Source organism: Phalangium opilio, unplaced genomic scaffold (assembly GCF_054372755.1).
Source record: "Phalangium opilio isolate 3A_F unplaced genomic scaffold, DU_Popi_V2 ptg000041l_1, whole genome shotgun sequence".
NCBI lineage: Eukaryota > Metazoa > Arthropoda > Arachnida > Opiliones > Phalangiidae > Phalangium > Phalangium opilio.
Window position 1 is genome coordinate 6,907,614 of NW_028324165.1, and position 18,157 is coordinate 6,925,770.

The 18,157-nt window shown below is 39.5% G+C and overlaps 3 protein-coding genes across 5 annotated transcripts in view; 2 read left to right on the forward strand and 1 right to left on the reverse strand.

Moving 5' to 3' along the window:
- The window catches only part of LOC149679675 (uncharacterized), a 37,930-nt gene extending 28,675 nt beyond the window's left edge, over window positions 1–9,255 (forward strand). For 2 of the 3 annotated variants that reach the window (XM_089835489.1, XM_089835487.1), the window contains 5 exons: window positions 2,190–2,473; window positions 2,542–5,775; window positions 6,120–6,383; window positions 6,454–6,597; window positions 7,698–9,255. In XM_089835489.1, coding sequence (XP_089691615.1) covers window positions 2,190–2,473; window positions 2,542–5,775; window positions 6,120–6,383; window positions 6,454–6,597; window positions 7,698–7,796 — 4,025 coding nt within the window. In that variant the 3' untranslated portion in view covers window positions 7,797–9,255. The remainder of the gene's footprint in view (window positions 1–2,189; window positions 2,474–2,541; window positions 5,776–6,119; window positions 6,384–6,453; window positions 6,598–7,697) is intronic. The other variant, XM_089835488.1, reaches the window with a different exon arrangement.
- Window positions 9,256–9,525: 270 nt separating this feature from the next.
- Window positions 9,526–16,482, forward strand: Polr3E (RNA polymerase III subunit E). Its single transcript, XM_089835509.1, has 11 exons — window positions 9,526–9,728; window positions 9,836–9,967; window positions 10,038–10,150; window positions 10,206–10,548; window positions 10,611–10,726; window positions 11,754–11,836; window positions 11,907–12,106; window positions 12,976–13,035; window positions 13,143–13,766; window positions 15,475–15,606; window positions 16,261–16,482. Exons 1-11 carry the CDS (start codon window positions 9,687–9,689, stop codon window positions 16,342–16,344), a joined length of 1,929 nt encoding a protein of 642 aa, XP_089691635.1. The 5' UTR covers window positions 9,526–9,686; the 3' UTR covers window positions 16,345–16,482.
- On the reverse strand, window positions 16,357–17,790 carry LOC149679677 (uncharacterized). The gene is made up of 3 exons (XM_089835540.1): window positions 17,623–17,790; window positions 17,363–17,476; window positions 16,357–17,287 (listed from the first exon to the last, which is right to left on the reverse strand). Coding segments are annotated over exons 1-3 (807 nt in total). The 5' UTR covers window positions 17,625–17,790; the 3' UTR covers window positions 16,357–16,596.
- Between the last annotated feature and the right edge of the window lie 367 nt (window positions 17,791–18,157).

The window sequence follows — 18,157 nt, forward strand, 5'->3', positions numbered from 1 at the left end:
TAAAAATATTTACTTCTTTTATTTGAAAGGTCTAATAAAAGGGTTAATATTACCTATGAAGGTATATTTCTTCTTGATATTACATATATACATAGTTTATAAACAAGAGAATGCATTTAAACCGCTGTTTGCAACAGATTGAAAAGTCTGTAGTTCTGTTCAATTCAGTTCATTCAGTTCCAAACCTGATATGCTCTCACTAATTATTGGCAACCCTGAAACGCAGTTAGGGTTAAGAAACTGGGGAGGACATTTTTCTACCCCCCTTTAGTTGACAATATCTGTTAAAGAAGATACTAGACATGATCTTGAAGACACGTTGGACATGTCACCAAAGATGACGACAGGGAGGGGGTTATAAAACCCGATTGGACAAATCCGTCAGGTCATGTGGTACTAGTTGTCTAATAGAATTTGATTCTGTTGGCTTTTTCGCAGCGATGCCTAACGCATAGGCGCCTTTAAGAAATTTAATTGCTAGTATGTTCTAGATGGATATATGAAAACCTTCATCAGCTACAGTAGGTTTATTGTTGCGGAAGGGTTTAGTTGCGATAAGTTCTATAACGCTGATAGCTTTGTTACCGGTAGCCAATTTAATACTCTCCGTTAGGTAAATAGTCTTGAACCGTAACGTGTTGCATAAAATAGTACCGTTTCAAATAAGATGTAAATATCTCTTAATTCGGACAAGGATTTGATTACTTCGGTTGAATCTACTTCTGAATGTCCTCTTCTGATATATAGCCTATCTTTGGAATTGTAGAATTAAACTGGCACACTGGGTAAGCAAAAGTACCGAAATAGGGGTCTTTAAAATGACGTACCAGTAGGTTAAGTCAACCTATAACTCTACTGACAGATCCCTAAAGAAGGGGGGAAAAAGTTAGACCTAAATCTTCCCCTGTCCCTTGCCTTCCACCATATCTGGTACAGTAGTTCTGGCAGTGGTTCCAACAGCATAGCATTCCTTAACTCCTATTAGGCGGGCTTTCCGGGACTGCCGCCGCGAGTCCCCACCCGTGCCAACTTCTGGTAGGCCTAGGCCCTAGGTCTTATATTCCCCCTTGGAAGCGTGCTTTGCTTCACGTGCTTTGGTCCAGCCTTCACCCCAGTACCCCTTAACCCTCGGTTTTCCTCCTCCTCTATCCCTCGAGCGCGTTCTGGCCTTAGCTTTACCCTATCTCACTCCCCGTTCTCTGGATCGATGCTCCGTTGCTATGGCAACCTGAATATCCAGAGGAAGGGGAATCGGAGAAGCTCTGGTAGCGCTTTTCTCCCCACTCCGTTGGCATCCTCTTACCATCCCTCTCTCTCTCATTCCTCTCTCATACGCTTACATACGGAACTGTAGCACGCTTTCTATGGTATGGCTATGGAACACAAACTAACAGATTGAAGTAATTGAAATTGCCTTGTAAAATCTACCCCCTAGAAGTTTTTCTGGAAGCGCGCCTTTTTTTTTCTACCGCGTTTCTTTAAGATTACATTTTCTAAGAAAAAGAAATAGTACTGGGAATTTTTTCTTAGTATTTATCCATGGTTTAAATTTTAAACGTATTTACTCTAGTTCCTATGTATTTTTAAAGTTTTAAGTTGAACATATTTAATTTTGAAATGAATATTAAAAGGTTAAGGAAAGAAAGGGTAATATAATTTTATCCGTTTTCTCCGTGAACATTTTGGTCTATTGTCAATGCTTGTATGTTCCGTTCAGAAGGGAATTGAATTGAGACACGGAACAAACAAAACCAAACATTTTTCAGATACAGTTGAGGCATAGGGAACCTTGACATTTTTGTTGGCCTTAAATTCTTTCATTTTTCTTTACTTTCTTACCGATCTTTTGGTAAATATTACACAACACGTCGTCTTTAACTACATGACTTCACTATTCGTGGAATAATTTACATTATTCTTGGGTTTGGTTAACAAATACCAAAGGGGAAAGTTTCGTTAAGACCATAGTAAAGAAAGGTACATGTTGTCAAGACGTTTCCCGCCTTTAAATTTGACCTTCAAAGTTGCAAACCTTTTTTAAAAAGTAAAAAAAAAAATGTAAAACCAGTTAGGATTAAATATCTTCTAGTTTTTACGCTTTTTATTGCCTATCGTTTATTAAATTACGTCTTTAAAAGTTGAAAACATTTGACCCATTTTTAACAAGGAATCAATTTTTTAATTTGCAGCTTCGAGTCCTGAACCAACGACTAATCATCAAACGCCGGATTATGGCAGTGGAGTTGGCAGCGCTTATCCACCCAGCGCTGTCGCTGTAGCTGTTGCCGCTGCGGCAGCGGCTGCCGCGGTTTCTAATAGCGGAACTTCCGGTTCGTCGTCTGGTAATGGAGGTTTGGCCTTGGCCAACGCCAGTGGAGTGTCAGCCATACATCAAGCTACTTCTTTAACTTCCAACTACCATAGCTCAGTGATGTCTAGCATGTATTCTGACAGAGCTTATGAAAATCAAATGGTACGAAACTGGTTAACGTGTTCCTCCAAAAATGAATTTATTAAGCATTGGTGTTATATTATGTGCAGGGTGGACACTGCCAAACCAATAGTTACTCGGCCTACCAGCCCCCACCATCGCCATACCGGCCGCATCCTGTTTCACCACCAGCTCACCACCAATCTCCTTATGGTGGAACATCTGCGGGTCAAATGCATCTGCCATCGCTGTCCTACTCGGCTGGACACCAATTGAGCCCTTACCCATCTTCCCAAGGACACTATGGGCCATCACCTTTGTCGAATCAAGACGTGTACCCTGGTAGATCTCCTCCAATATATGGTGGAAGTCCCAATGCTCATTTACTACAGCAGTCCATGAAGCCACCGTCATCTGGATCCTCCGCATCTCCTTGGTCTCATCCAGCTCACGACGGAAGTAACGCCAGTGATTTGTTGTACCAAGGGCAATCTCCGGCATCACGGTCTTTACCTCCTCCCTCCCATTTGAGTAGCAGTACTCCTTCCTCCCCTATGCCTCCTCCGCCAATGAGATCTCCGCCAGTTTCCATGTCCACACCCATTGGACATTACCATCGGCAAATGCCGCCTAACAATTCCTCGCCCAGTCATTCCCCCCACACATGGACACAATCCGGTCAAATTCCTAGCCCTGGCGGCGGAATGCTTCACTCGCCAAGGACAACCCCTTCTCCCTTACCCAATCATGGTCGTTCTCCGGGTCATACTCCTTTTTCCCCGCCTCCCGCTTCAGCTACTCCGTCCCCCCATCATCACCATCAGTCTTCCATGATTCCTCCGTCACCCATGACTCCCCACCATCAGCAGCAACAACAGTCTTGTAAAACGCCCCCTACCTCGTCATCGTCATCCCCGCCACCACCAAACCAATCGGTATCTTCAATGGGAAGCCCTTCTCAACCTTCTGGAATGGTTGGCGGGCCATCTGATCCCTTGCAGTCTCTGCAGAAGATGGTTATGTTGGACTCTGAGATGGTTTCGGCCGAGGCGACAGCCGCGGTTGCTCGGGGTCAATACGAAATGAATCAAAGTCATCCTCATCCTCCCCCGCCTCCGACGCATCAACCTCACCACCACCAGCAGCATCATCCTGGTACAAATACAAATCGGCCTTCATCGTATTTCTCTTCTGTGGAGAACTTGGCTGGAAACGACCCGGGTTCTCCGTATCCTACTTACTATAACTTGGATCAAAATAGACTTTGCACCCCTCCAAGAGCTGGCGTGTCTACTCCAACCAGTTCTACTTTCACGTCAGCTCAAGATTCGGCTTCGAATAGTTCAGTTAGTGTCGAATCTTACCCTGTTGTGGTTGATTCGGGTCATCAACTAAATGGTGATATGGGGGTTTCCCAACATCAAAGAATTGATTGTAATCCTCGACCCAGCGGAATGCTAGACACTAGCCACGGTTCGGACTCATTGATAGATTGCGGAGTGTCTAATGGTAACTCTAACGACATGATTACCTCTTATGACATTCCGGGTTATACTGGTAAAAAGAAGTACGCTAAAGGAGTAAGAGGCAGGAGGAGGTCTCCTTCGGAATTCGGGGTAAATCAGGGAGATAAGGATCCCATGATGTATGGACCCATGGGTGCCAGAAAACCTTATCCGGGTAATGATGGCACAAATGGACAGATGGACTACTATACGGACATAGGAGTCCCAAGAAAGAGGGGTAGGGGCAGTCGATTTGCCGGAGCGCCTAGATGGGGTGGGCGAATGCTTGTTGGAGAAGGTGATAATGAACTAGGAGGAGCTTCAGCCTCGGCGGAAGAAGTTAGTGGCGTTTGTTCGCTGGATGAAGGAGGAATGTACCTCTCCTTAGCCTTAAAAAGAGGACAAAGAAAGAAAAGAACTGTTGCCAGTCCTGGAGGAATTCCACCACCAATGGGTGATAATATGATGGAAGACCCTAGATACAATGATCCGAGCTTAACCATGGGTAGACCTCCCAGAGCTAGAGGACTAAGAGCTCCGCGAGGTAGTGGAAGAAGGAGTAGAAGAAGAGCAGGTGCTTTTAGTCATTTTGTGAATGAGAGGCCACCCTTTGATGGGGGATTTTTAGACTCGAGTGGCAATGCCACTGATGGTTTGAGGGAATCTAGTTACCTGGGAGGAAGTGGACTAGATCCTTCAGTAATTTCTCCCAGAGATCCTTCTATGATTGGAGGTGAAGATGAAAACCTACACGAAGGTTCAGGGCCATTTTTGAAATCGGCCATGTTAGAAACTCCGAGAAATCTACCCTTACCACCCCCAGGTTCATCCCAGGACCTACAGTTCAGCTCTAGAAATCCTCAGGTACCCGGAACCGTTCCACCGGTTCATGTACAAGAAAATATGGGTATGGGTAGTCGAGGACCCGATGATTACTATAGTCAGCAAAGTTACCAAGGTGAAGTAACTCCTGGAATGTCAGTGGGTCCCGCATACCCGGGTCAGCCTCAAGTTGAACGTAAACGAGGCAGACCTAGGGGGAGCAAAAACAAACCCAAACAGCCTGGAGAGGAAAATAGCCCCAAGAAAGCGCCTTCCCAGCAGCAGCAGCAGCAACAACAACAGGGGCTAAACACTCCTATTAAAAGTCCCACTAATATGGTGGTCAAGATGGAAGAACCGCCCGTCATGACGCCTATTGCTGAAATGGAGAATCCTTTTTTAAAGAATAAAGTGAATAAGCCGAGGACTTTTTTAGGGCCAGTGATACGTATGACGGGGACGAGGGAGAAACCTTTATCGGTTGAGGTTGTTAATTTCGCGGTGAATGACGAAGTGAAAGAGACCAGTAAAATGGCTAAACAAAAACGACCCCCGCAAGGGCCAATAAGCTCAATGGGACCTTCGGTATTGGCGCGGAAAAAGTTGGGTGTTTTGGGTCACAGTAGTACCCTCTCCCCATTGTACGACGCTTTCACCCGCGATCGCTCGTGGGTGTGTTCATTGTGTCACAAAGGAAGTCACTATCGAGGTATGGGTGATCTGTTCGGACCTTATTTTTCGAGTGAAGATCAACAAAGAATGGCAGATGCCGCCTCCTCCGTTACACCTACGGGACCTTACTCATCCGGCGTACCCACCCCTACTAGCATTCCGGAAAATGACGAGAGTAACAAAGTTTGGGATTCGAGTACGAACGCCGGAGTAAACAATAGCGCGCCTTCTCAACAAGGACAACAAAGTAACGCTCAGTTGAACCGCCAAATTCGCGGCAAACGCAAACGGTCCGATGCCTCCGAAGAATGCCTAAAATCAACTCTACTTAAAAGGGCTAAACAGGCAAGTTTTAAAGGGACTCCAAAGAAGGCATCGGTGGGTGGGTAAAAATTATTTGAAATACGTCACAGACATCACGTGATGCCAAGATACAAAGGCTACTCATGGAGTGGGACTAGTTAACATCTAGTCCTTGTTTTTCACGAGATTGCAGCGCCAATTCCACGAAGTGGTAGTTTTCGAAGTAAAACGAACTAAGCTTCTTTGAACCACGCCTCTCCTCGGTCACGTGCCTCTGACGTTTTTCAAATAATTTTTACCCACCCGCCGATGCCTTCTTTGCAGTCCCTTTAAATGGCCAGATCTACGTTTCGAATTGAAGCTGATACGAAAACCTTGTTATTTAGGGTAAAAAATCAAGTAGCATTCTTGGAGGAATTACGGCTACCGCCGCGTCAACCACATCTTCAATGGATGGTATACATTCAGTGGAAGCTGATTGTAGCTCAATTAGTACGGCAGCTGGCGGTCCTATTCCTAATAACGAACTGAACCATAGCGGAACAGAGTATTGGGTACATGAGGATTGCGCCATATGGTCTCAGGGAGTTTATTTAGTCAGGCAGCGAGTGAGAGGTCTTGATGAAGCCGTAAAAGAAGCTGCCGAAATGGTAAGTAAATAACTTCTTGAGAAAATTTAGAAAAAAAAATCGAATTTTAACCGATGTTTTTGGAAATTAGATTTGTTGCAAGTGTAAACTAAATGGAGCCACGTTAGGTTGTTTTAGCAAAGGTTGTACGGAACAGTATCATTTTATTTGCGCTAAAGATCGGGGTTGCGAAATGGATGAATTAAACTATTCCATGCTCTGTCCGAAACACAAAGTAAGAATTAATTTCTTTAAAGGGAGGGTGAAGTATTAGTAGAAAATCAAGTGATTTTTTTTTATCGATTCTTATACTAATTATTAGAGATAGGCCGATACCAGTTTAAACCGATACCGATATGATCCGATATTTGGGAAACCGATACGTACCGATACCGATATTTTACCCGATCCTTCGATTAAACCGATATCAAACCGATACCGATATGGTATCGGTATCGGCCCATCTCTATAGATGATTCTCGATCCAATTTCGGTACTTGAAACTATAAAACTGGCTTTTCATACGAAAAACCCATTTTAGACATTAGTTACGTTATCCAAAAATAGATGAAAAACTGTGCTGTCTCAGAGTTTAGGTCTTATGGCGCCATCTACTCTCAACATAAGTATTTATTTTCTTCAAAAAATATCGGGTAGAAATATCGGTTCATTTTTAACTGATACCGATATATCGGTTAAAGCCAAATATCGGTACCGATACCGATATGGTATCGGTAACGGCCCATCTCTACTAATTATAAGATCATTCTGCATAGTGAAACATCCAGGAAATACGGTTTCCGAATGATTTTAAAATTAATTCAAATTAGGTTCAGATTTTAAGGATAATTTTAAAGAAGGACCTCCGACCAATCGCGTAACGCCCTGCCTTTTTATTAACAAAATTCTCGTGGCACGCATGCTCCGTGTCTCGCGCCACGATTGTCACATCGCGCGCGAATTTTATCAAATCTCGTGATAAATTTTATTCGACACGGAACATGCGTGCCACGAGAATTTTGTTAATTAATAAAAAGGCAGGGCGTTACGCGATTGGTCGGAGGTCCTTCTTTAAAATTATCCTAATTAAAATCTGAACCTAATTTGAAATAATTTGAAAATCATTCGGAGTTGGTATTTCCTGAATGTTTGACTATGCAGACTGGTCTTATAATTAGTAGAAGAATCGATAAAAAAAATCACTTGATTTTCTACTTCACCCTCCCTTTATTAAGAGTTACCGCAGTTCAAAGAATCTGAAAATACTTCGGAAACGTTGATATTAATTAAGCAATTTTGATTTTAATTTATTGTTAATTAATAATGGCGATGCAGCAGTACAAGGTAAAGGTTGAAATTAAACAGGAAGATTGCGGGCCTTCCTCCTGCAATACAACCGTTAATTCTACGATAAATTCGGAAAACGCTTGTTGATTGTAGTTTTCAGGGGACGTGCGATAAAAAAAATGTAAACTAAGAACTAATGGAGAGAAAAAACTATAGGCTTTACCTACGCTTTTTTTAGACAATTTAAAAGGAATTTCTTTTAAGGAAAAAAAAATTAAAAATTATTAAAATCCTCGATGAATTTAGCGAAGTTATAAAACCAAAACCTAAAAAACTAAAAAACTTAAAAAAAAAAGGTAAGAAGTGTCCAGGAGTTCTTCCAAAACAAATACTTCAGTTAAAAAAGTGTCAATTAACCTTTTGTGTCATTATTATCGGAGAAAGAATGTGAAGTGAGTGAAGTGAACTTTCTCGAAAAAAAAAAAAAAAAAAAAAATATTTCATCCATTTTTCGGCATAAAATTTCTTGGTAATGAAAAATCAACACTAAACCTTTAAATTGCTTTGCGAATCTCGAGTCTTTAAACTTTAAAAAAAAAAACCTTTTACAAATTAATATTTCTAATTCGAACCCCCATTTTTTTATTTTTATTTCGTAGGTTTTAAAATTTTTTAAAACGATTATAATTTATTGGATTTGGAAATTAATTAAAAAATTTTCTTCTAAATCTCGGAAAAAAAAAAAAAAAAATTAGAAATTAAATTTAAAAATGTTAAGTTTTAAAATATATATATAACTAGTATAAAAATTAATCTTAGATATCCCGTAAATGTTAATAAAAAAAAAGAATGACAACTGAACTACAAGATTGAAGGTAAGACTCCCTAGTGAAATATAATATAATTTAATTTTATTAAAACAAAATGAAATTAAAAAAAATTAACATCAAGTCAAAAATTAACAAGGGGTAAGTAATTCTTTCGTTTTATTAAATAGATAAAAAAATATTAAAAATGTAAATAAGTTTTTTTTTATTTTAAAAAAGATGCGCACATAAATTATGTTCCATAGCTGTTCTTTTTTTTTTTTTAATTTTTTTTTTTTTTTTTTTAGTTTTTTTGTTCTTGGAAAATTTGAGTTATAATTTCAATGATAAAAGGAGCTTTTCCATAAAAAAATATTAAAAAAAAGGGTTGATATTTCATTTTTTAATTGAAAAAAAAATCGCCAGCCATTTTCTGGTTTAAAATAAACTTTGTTGTTGTGGTATATCGATGTCTTGTACCAAAACTTTTATTAGCGTGTGCAAGACAATTATTTGAAGAATAAAAAAATAATAATATTGAGACATAATGTAATAATAAACTAATATACAGGGGAAATTATTTCATTATTTCCAATTTATATTTCTCGAAATAATATGAAGAAATTTAAAAAAAAAAAATAAAACGAGAGACTTAGCCTCAAAAATGGCAGATATATTGACAAAAATATTAAGAAAAAAAGATGTCATGTTGTACATGTAATCTCATAGGCTCATATCATTTGTATCTATTTAATTTATCATAGCTTTTTCTAATTAAACGTTTGTCGAATAGACATTAATTTTTTTTTCTTATTTCCAGTAATATCGCTTTTTAGGCCTTGCGTCAGAGATCATGTGTTCCAATGATGTGTTCAAGTGGCCTATTTCTAAACATCAAAATTTCCCGCGGCGATTAGTGATTGGACAATTGCTGCACGTGGTTTTTGATGAAGGGCTGATGATTGGACAGTTGCTGCACGTGGTTCTTGATGAAGGGCTGATGATTGGACAGTTGCTGCACGTGGTTCTTGATGAAGGGCTGATGATTGGTTGGATAAATCACGTGACGTTGTAATATTGCCGTGAGGTTGGGTTGGAAGTTTGGAATTTCGGATGCGGTGTTGTTTTTTCAGGAATTTCTACAATTTAAGATCATTTCTTTTAAAATTTTTACATAATCGCTTTGTTAACGCTTAATATAATATATAAACCATAAAATCACCTTTCAATAATGGATAGTGATACCGATGGGGACGACGAAGTTGTTCAAGAAGTAAAGTTAAGCCAAGGCTTATTGTTGTTTATAATATTTTTCTACTGCTTTCACTTCTGTTAAATCTGACACACACGTGGGAAATTTTTTATTTGTTTTGGTTTCAGTTGGATGTTTATTTGAGTAAAACATTAAGCAAAAATTTGTACATCTTCCAATATCCTTCTAAGCCTACGAGAGATAATTCTATAGATAGAGATGCAGTTGTCAGTGCACGTGTTAAACCTGGACAACATAAGGTTAATATTAACGTTAACGTATTTTTTGGTTTTTTGGTGTCATAACGGAACATTGGCTTGTATTTTTAAGGTTGAGCTTGATATTGGGTTAGATTGTGATAGCCAAAACTACAATTACGGGAGAGGGGAACAAATTGTCCTTAATATGAAAGGCAGTGATGATCTTGTCAAAAATAATAACAGGTTTGAGTCTTCATCGATGATTGTTGCGTCATAGTATTAAACTGTCATATTTTAGCAACGTTCTCGAGAGACAAACTCTTACCTCAACAAAGGCAGTTAGCTCTACTTCTAACTACGCCGTGGGTCTATTAGTCAAAGGCGAACTTCATTTAGTTCCAGTGGAATCCGTGGTTCATTTGAGACCCAGCTTCAATTATTTGGATGCCGCTGATGGAGCTCAAAGTAAAAAGGATAGTGCCATGGAGGAAGCGGATGTTGATGAACCCCAAGCTGTCACTGTGAAGTTCGCCTCCCAAGAAACTGAAAGATCTAAGGCGGCTAAAGAGAGATCATTTCATTTCTTACAAAAGAAAGCAGCTAGTGAACCATGGATTAACACAACTTACTTTCCGTCATGGGTAAAAAAATTGTAATTTTTTTTTTTCAATTAGGTGTTTGAATATAAAAGATTGGGTTTCAGAGCGGGAGAGCTTCTTTAGAACACTCTTTGCTACGTTGCAGCCAAAAAGAGCAGGACTCATCAGATATTCAGTGTTCCGCTTCTGATTATATTAACACTTTGGTTCCACTTGAATGGTAAACTGATTTAAAGGAATAGTTCAGGCAACATAACCTTATACCTTAAAAGAACAGCCAAAATGGGAAATATATTAAAAGAATAAATAATTAGCATTTAATTAGTCCGCCATTGGTTTGGTGGCGTCTGCTAAATCGAATCTCTTACGCGCGTGATCGAGTTGGCTATACCCTACCTTACCAGGGTGGGAAATAAGGATTTTTTTAAAGCGACCCCCCTGACTGGAATAAATAAACTGGTCCATGACCAGGGCACGTCGTCTTCTAAACTAAAAAAACAAGGACTACTGCGCCATCCGCCATTGTTTTAGTGGCGTCTGCTAGCCTGAACCCGTTACCCTTGCCTCTCTCAGCCCTGTGAGAATTCAACCAATCCAGAAGGGGTAAGAGGTTTGGGATAGCAGACGCCACTAAACCAATGGCGGATGGCGCATTAGTCCTTGATTATTTTTAAGACTAATTAAATGTACTAATTAATTTGCTAATAAGGTTTATAGTTTTTAGTGGCGTCTGCTAGCCAGAACCCAACCTTACCCTTGCCTCTCTCAGCCTGTGAAAATTCAACCAATCACGAAGGGGTAAGAGGTTCTGTTTAGCAGACGCCACTAAACCAATGGTGGATGGCGCATTAGTCCTTGATTATTTTTAAGACTAATTAAATGTACTAATTAATTTGGTAATAAGGTTTATAGTTTTTAGTGGCGTCTGCTAGCCAGAACCCCTTACCCTTGTTTCTCTCAGCCCTGTGAGAATTCAACCAATCCAGAAGGGGTAAGAGGTTCGGGATAGCAGACGCCACTAAACCAATGGCGGATGGCGCAGTAGTCCTAGATTTTTTTCAAGACTAAATGACTAATTAAATGCTAATTACTTAGTAATAAGATTTATATTTAATTACTTTTGTATTTAGAAAAAGGCCGTTCTTTTAAGGTATAATGTGTAGAACTGGAATCTTTTCCTTTAAGCAATTACATAGGCATAATTAGGTAATTCGCGTTAATCTACATTAAATTTATTTATATTTAAGTAATGGGACAAATAAATCCCTAACTGGTTTAGTGGGGAGCAAAATTTCGCATTCCGACCGAATTAAAAGCATTTTCCTAAACGGTATATTATTATTTTACCATATTTACTATATTTATTCATTGTAATTAACCAATATAACTTAATTTTAAAGCCAAAGTAGTTAAATTTGATCAACTAGTGGAGTTACTGAAACCAATTGATCCAGCAGTCGTTTTACGTTTACTTCAACCCGTTGCTGTTTTGGTTCAAGGTTGTTGGGTTGTTAAAAGTGAACTTCTGTATCCGAAAGATTCTTTCAGCGATGTTACCAGGGTACCAGCTGAAAATCTTGGCCGTGCTAGAGATTTCATTGTACGTAATGTCTTCAAATATTAGGCCTATTCTTATTTTTAAAAGGAGAAGTTCGGCTAACATAACATTATACATTAAAAGAACGACCTTTTTCTAAATATAAAAGGAATTTAATGTTAAAAACAAATTAAGTTATCTCTTATTACAAAATGATTGGCATTTAATTACTGCGTCGCCATTGGTTTAGTGGCGTCTGCTAAACCGAACCTCTTACCCCTACGTGATTGGTTGGCCTTAGTGGAGTCTTCTAAATAGAAACTCCTACCCCTATGTGATTGGTTGGGTTTGGTGACGTCTGCTAAACCGAACCTCTTACCCCTACGTGATTGGTTGGCCTTAGTGGAGTCTGCTAAACCGAACCTCCTACCCCTATGGGATTGGTTGGGTTTAGTGGCGTCTGCTAAGCCGAACCTCTTACCCCTACGTGATTGGTTGGCTTTAGTGGAGTCTGTTAAATAGAAACTCCTACCCCTATGGGATTGGTTGGGTTTGGTGACGTCTGCTAAACCGAACCTCTTACCCCTACGTGATTGGTTGGCCTTAGTGGAGTCTGCTAAACCGAACCTCCTACCCCTATGGGATTGGTTGGGTTTAGTGGCGTCTGCTAAGCCGAACCTCTTACCCCTACGTGATTGATTGAATTCTCACAGGCTGAGAGAGGTATGGGGAAAGAGGTTCAGGTTAGCAGACGCCACTAAACCAATGGCGGCGCAGAAGTTCCCGTTTTTGAGACTAATTAAATGCTAATTATTTTGTAATAAGAGATCATTTATTTAGTTTTTAATATTTAATTCCTTTTATATTTAGAAAAAGGCCGTTCTTTTAAGGTATAATGTTATGTTCCCTGAATGTTGTCTATTTTCTTGCAGATGTGGAAATTTAATGATAATCCATTGTTCGATCGTAAAGATATCCCACCAACCTTAAAAGTAATAATAATAATAATAATAATTCCAAGAATGTTGTGCCGCTACATTAATTTTGAATTTTAATATTTAACATTTCATCTTTAATTATCATTATCATTATCATTAAGTTACTAGATGAAGATTGGAAAAACATTCTAACCAATATTGCCACGCGTCAAAGTGACGGAAGATGGAAATTCCGTTACGATTATGATAATGACTTTGTTAAATCTTACCCGGAAGCGGTGCAACGTCAAAAAATGTTATGGGCAGCGCGTAACCAACTTATGAGTAAAATTGCCGCCGGAACTGCAACTGCAACTGCTACAACAACAGCGACACCTACTAGCGCCCCTACAACCAACCCAACAACACCTAGATCGGAACCGACTAGCCCTACAAGTCAATCTAAAAAGCCTAGACGTAAATCATCTCGGGAAGATTCTCCGCAAAAAATGGTTGGAACGAAACAATCCGGGGATTTAAAGGAAGAAAATTTAGAAGGCGGCGGCAATTCGATGCCCGATTTGCATAAGCAATTGACGCAAATTATGAAAACTCATCATTGTTTATCTTTGACTCAAATCAAGGGTTTTTTAACCCCTGCTAATCAACAACGTTTCACTGATAAAGAGTTGGAAGATGGTATCGTCAAAGTTAATGGCGTTTTTAGGTTATCGAATAAGTGGCCGCAAAATGCAACGGAGGAACCCATTTACGGACTAATCCGAGTTGGTGATAGCTTGGACAAGGTATAGTATGAGTTCTTAGCCTACACGCGCTAAGTATTATGTCAGGGTTGCCCTTGAAAAGCTACCGCGTCCGCTAGACTGGTTGTGACCTTTAACCCCTAAGATATCAAGTTCTACTACTATAATCCTTGCAAGCATTATGAAGACCATTTGTTAAATACCACCAGAAGGGGATAATAGAAGAAGCATGACACTCTGTATCCTCTTAATACTTCAGTTATGAAATTACATGATTCTTCCCGGGATCATGACACCATTTTTTTGCTCTTCCGCTCATCAAACTTCAGGGCCGGATTAAGGGTGGGGGCAGGGGGGCACTGACCCCCGGGTGCAAGGCTTGTTGGGGGCGCATTGAGTTTAACTATTCCCCCTTAGGGACATTTGCTGTTCCGTTTTTTTTTCAACTTAAGGGGGCGCACACTATCTCGGCCCCCGGGTGCAAAATTGCTTAATTCGGGCCTTGGTTATGTAACATGATTCTTCCCGGGATCATGGCACCATTTTGTTTTTTTTTTTTTTTTTTGCTCTCCCGCTCATCAAACTTCAGATGGGTGAACTCTATAACTGTTTGGTATTTACTAAATCCTCAGTAGTCAATTAACCCACAAACATTGATTGTCTTGACGTCGGACAAAATTTACCACAAGCGCATGCATGCGCCTTGGCAAATTAGTTAAGCAGCGCTAATAGAGTAATGATGAGGGAAATATTTATCCTTCGCGTATGTGATTCGGTTTAATAGTAACCTTTGCTCCAAATGTAAAATAATGTTGGGAAGAATCACGTTACAATTACCCGCCTGCTTTGTAGTACACGTCTCTCTATCTGGGCATGTGTGATTTTCGTAGTATTATCAATGCATTAAGAATGGGCATCGGCATATCCCTTGAATATATCCGCTGACTAGGCTATTAGTCACGTGATATTGCCAAATCATGGCCACAAGAAATAGTAACACTACTACAAAATGTAGTTCTTGACACGCCCCGGCCCTGCACATAACGCGTTGTATATTTGTCGAGGGGTCGGACGTTTGTCAAAATCCCGTACACTTCGTTTGAAATCTGTTTAAAATCTCTCTCGAAATCCCGAAATCTCACGTCAAAATCTAAAAATTTTAAAATCTCACGTCAAAATCTAGAAATCCCAAAATCCCTACCTTAAAATCTGAAAATCCCGAAATCCCTATTTTAAAATCTGAAAATCCCGAAATCTTCACCAAAAATCCCGAAATCTCACATTAAAATCTAGAAATCCCGAAATCTTAACGTAAAATCCCGAAATCTCATCCTAAAATATCAAAATCAGAAAATCTCCTCGAAATCCGAAAATCTCCTCAAAATCTGAAAATCTCCTTTAAAATCCCGAAATCTTCTTCGAAATCTGAAAATCGCGTTCAAAATCTGAAAATCTCCTTTAAAATCCCGAAATCTTCTTCGAAATCTGAAAATCGCGTTCAAAATCTGAAAATCTCCTTTAAAATGCCGAAATCTTAAAATCTTGGACTAGATTTCCAGATTTCTAAAATCTGAGTCAGAATCTCAAAATCTGGGGCAAAATCTCAAAATCTTTGTCAAAATCTTGAAATCTCAAAATCCCGTACACTAAAATGCTGAATGTCCGACCCCTCGATATTTGTGCATCCCTTTTACACGTGACATATCTTACGAAATATTAATTCTACATTTCTTTTTCTTTTCAAATTTAGCTGCGTGAATCGCTACTAGATCTATTTTCTAAAACAGCCCGAATTCGATTTGCAACTTACCAAAAGAAAGTTGAAGATGAATTAGGGGGTAAAAACAGTGCCGCGGAAACTTATTGCAGGAAAATATTGAATGTGAGCCTAACAATTAATTCTATGTACTTATTGTCATGCAACAGACAGAGTTGGAAAGTCCTTATGGTCTATTTCCTTGCTTTCAACTTTAGTCTCTGTGCCTTTAGGTTAAAGATAACAGGGTTCATACAAACCTCGAAATTGTTGACTAAAATTCAGGGAAAACGTCTTAAATTTTAGAAAACTCAGGGAAATTATACTATACTTTGGAGGCTCATAACTCTGGTCCTATTAGAGATACGGGGATGTCCTTTGAGTATGTTATAGGCCAATTTGTCCCCCATCCAACCATACTAATAACTTAGGGCTACGACAAACAGGGGCCGAGTAATTAAGCAAAACGTAAACAAACAACCCCCTCCATAGGATTAACATTACACTATACTTTGGAGGCACGTAACTCTGGTTATATTAGACACACGGGGATGTCCTTTGACTATGTTATAGTCCTATTTGCCCTCCGTCCTTCGTTAACATTTGCTCCATAGGATACTCCATATACGGGAAAAACCTGGAAATCTCAGGGAAATTTGTTTTCCAAAAGTTGTATGAACCCTGTCATGTATATGGGAAATCAGTCTACCCAAAGTTGTATGAACCCTGGACAAGAAGACTACAACTAATCGTCTAACTGCACGTCATTTACTTTTCTAGGAATTCTGCGTGCTAAAATCAGGATTTTATTATATGAAAGGAACTATTGCTTTGGAAAGTGAAACTGCAACTGCAACAAAATGAATTAGACCAAAGTAGAGGTTGAATAATATGATGAAGTATTTATTTGTTTGTTTACACGTTAGAATTGGGTGGGACTCGGTAACTAAGCGTCATGAATCATGATACAATAATAATAAAAAGAAATTCATTGCAATACAATTTCGACATTTAATGAAGAAAGAACGAAATTATTAAATTTTCAGGTCAAGCTTTTGTAAATTCATGGTAAAATTAGTTGAGACTTCAGTGATATGAACAAGAATTTATGGATTATTATCGGGATGAACTGGAACTTGATCTACCATCTCTACGTCTACGCGCTGATCGTGAACGTGAGCGACTGCGTCTTCTTGGTGATCTGTGCCTCATGGGTGGACTTCTTCTCCTATCTCTACCACCTCCACCTCTCATTGGTGGAGAACGTCGCCTCATTGGTGGTGGTCCACGACGCATGGGTGGTGGGGAATTTCTACGTCCAACAGGAGGGCGAGGTTTGGGCAATAAAACGGGTGCAGCGGAGATTTCCTGACCATCAATTTGACCTCCATCCATGTGTTTAAGAGCTTTTTCAGCGTCATCCGCGTTTTCAAACTCGACGTAAGCGAAACCTCTAGATAAGTGAGAATGGACTCTATCCATTGGTAGGTCGATGTTTTTAACGACTCCGTAACAACTGAAGATTTCCATGACGTGCTCTTTGGTAACGTTTCTAGTTAAACGCCCGATATGCAACTTTGTAGGTTTAGGAGTTGGACTTCTCTTGCGACGTCTGGAAGGAGAAGTTGTTGTACGGGAAGAGGAAGGTTTCTTTTTAGGATCGCGATTAGAGGTTCCACGACGCGCTGAGGTTGAAGATGAAGACCCTGAGGAGGAAGATGAACTGGAACGTGAGGAAGCTCGACTACTGCTACTTGAGGAGCTTGATGAACTTCCAGAACTAGATGAACTACTACGCGATGACGAACTACATATAGATTTATTAATAAACAAATTAACAAACAAACAGACAGACAAACACACGTGATAACCAGAATAATACCTTCCGCTGGAACTACCATTGGAACTCGAAGAAGCGCTACGACGTTTATGGTCCTTGTCTTTAGCTTTAGACGATTTAGCGGTGTCTTTTCTACTGCGGCGAACACTTGCAGCCCTAATTAATTAAGTTAATTTGTGTAAGTAATTTTTTGTCTTTTTATGTCTTTGTTTAGTATAAGCCTCGGTAAGCACCACGTGCTAAGCCTTGGACTATAATTTAAGATTTCAAAAATTCAACATAAAATAAAAGAAAACACTTACATTTTTTGTGCCGGGTTTATTATTTTAGTTAAGTTGATTAAAACCAAATTCTTAGCTTTCAAAAATTATTAACTTATCCCCAGCTTTTTTAATCAAGGAGATTAATAGCTCGCCGCCGGAGAAATTTCTTGATGCACGATTAATTAGAAACTCCCTTACTCCGATTTCATTGGTTCATTTTATGAGTCGTTCAGTGCGCTTATACTTTGCCACCCCCTTAACCTATCTATTATAACGTTAATAGTGAATTTTGTTGGTTTTGCTATATTACACTGTACGAACGAATCAATGAATTAACTTGTTCCAGCCATGAATATGCAAAAGTGGCGGTACTGCTTTTTCTCGCATTTTTTTCCCTTGGACATTATAATAAAGGAGTACCACGCTTTCAAACCTTGAAGGAGAGAAGGATAGGGTGGGATCCCATACCTATAACGTTCTCTCTGTACGGCACCGAAGTCCTCCCAGCATCCTCAGCTTTTAGGTAGTGTCGTAGTCGTACGGAATAGTAAATAACGCCCTCTCTGTCTTAAAA

What these genes read in the sequence shown, in the direction of transcription:
- LOC149679677 (XM_089835540.1), bottom strand. An exon ending in AATGGTAGTTCCAGCGGAAG is followed by an intron (nt 17,288 to 17,362) that starts GTATTATTCTGG and finishes ATCTATATGTAG; the next exon opens with TTCGTCATCGCGTAGTAGTT.
- Polr3E (XM_089835509.1), top strand. Translation starts at nt 9,687, where the DNA reads ATGGATAGTGATACCGATGGGGACGACGAAGTTGTTCAAGAA. An exon ending in ACTTTGGTTCCACTTGAATG is followed by an intron (nt 10,727 to 11,753) that starts GTAAACTGATTT and finishes TTTATATTTAAG; the next exon opens with TAATGGGACAAATAAATCCC. An exon ending in TTGGTGATAGCTTGGACAAG is followed by an intron (nt 13,767 to 15,474) that starts GTATAGTATGAG and finishes TTTCAAATTTAG; the next exon opens with CTGCGTGAATCGCTACTAGA.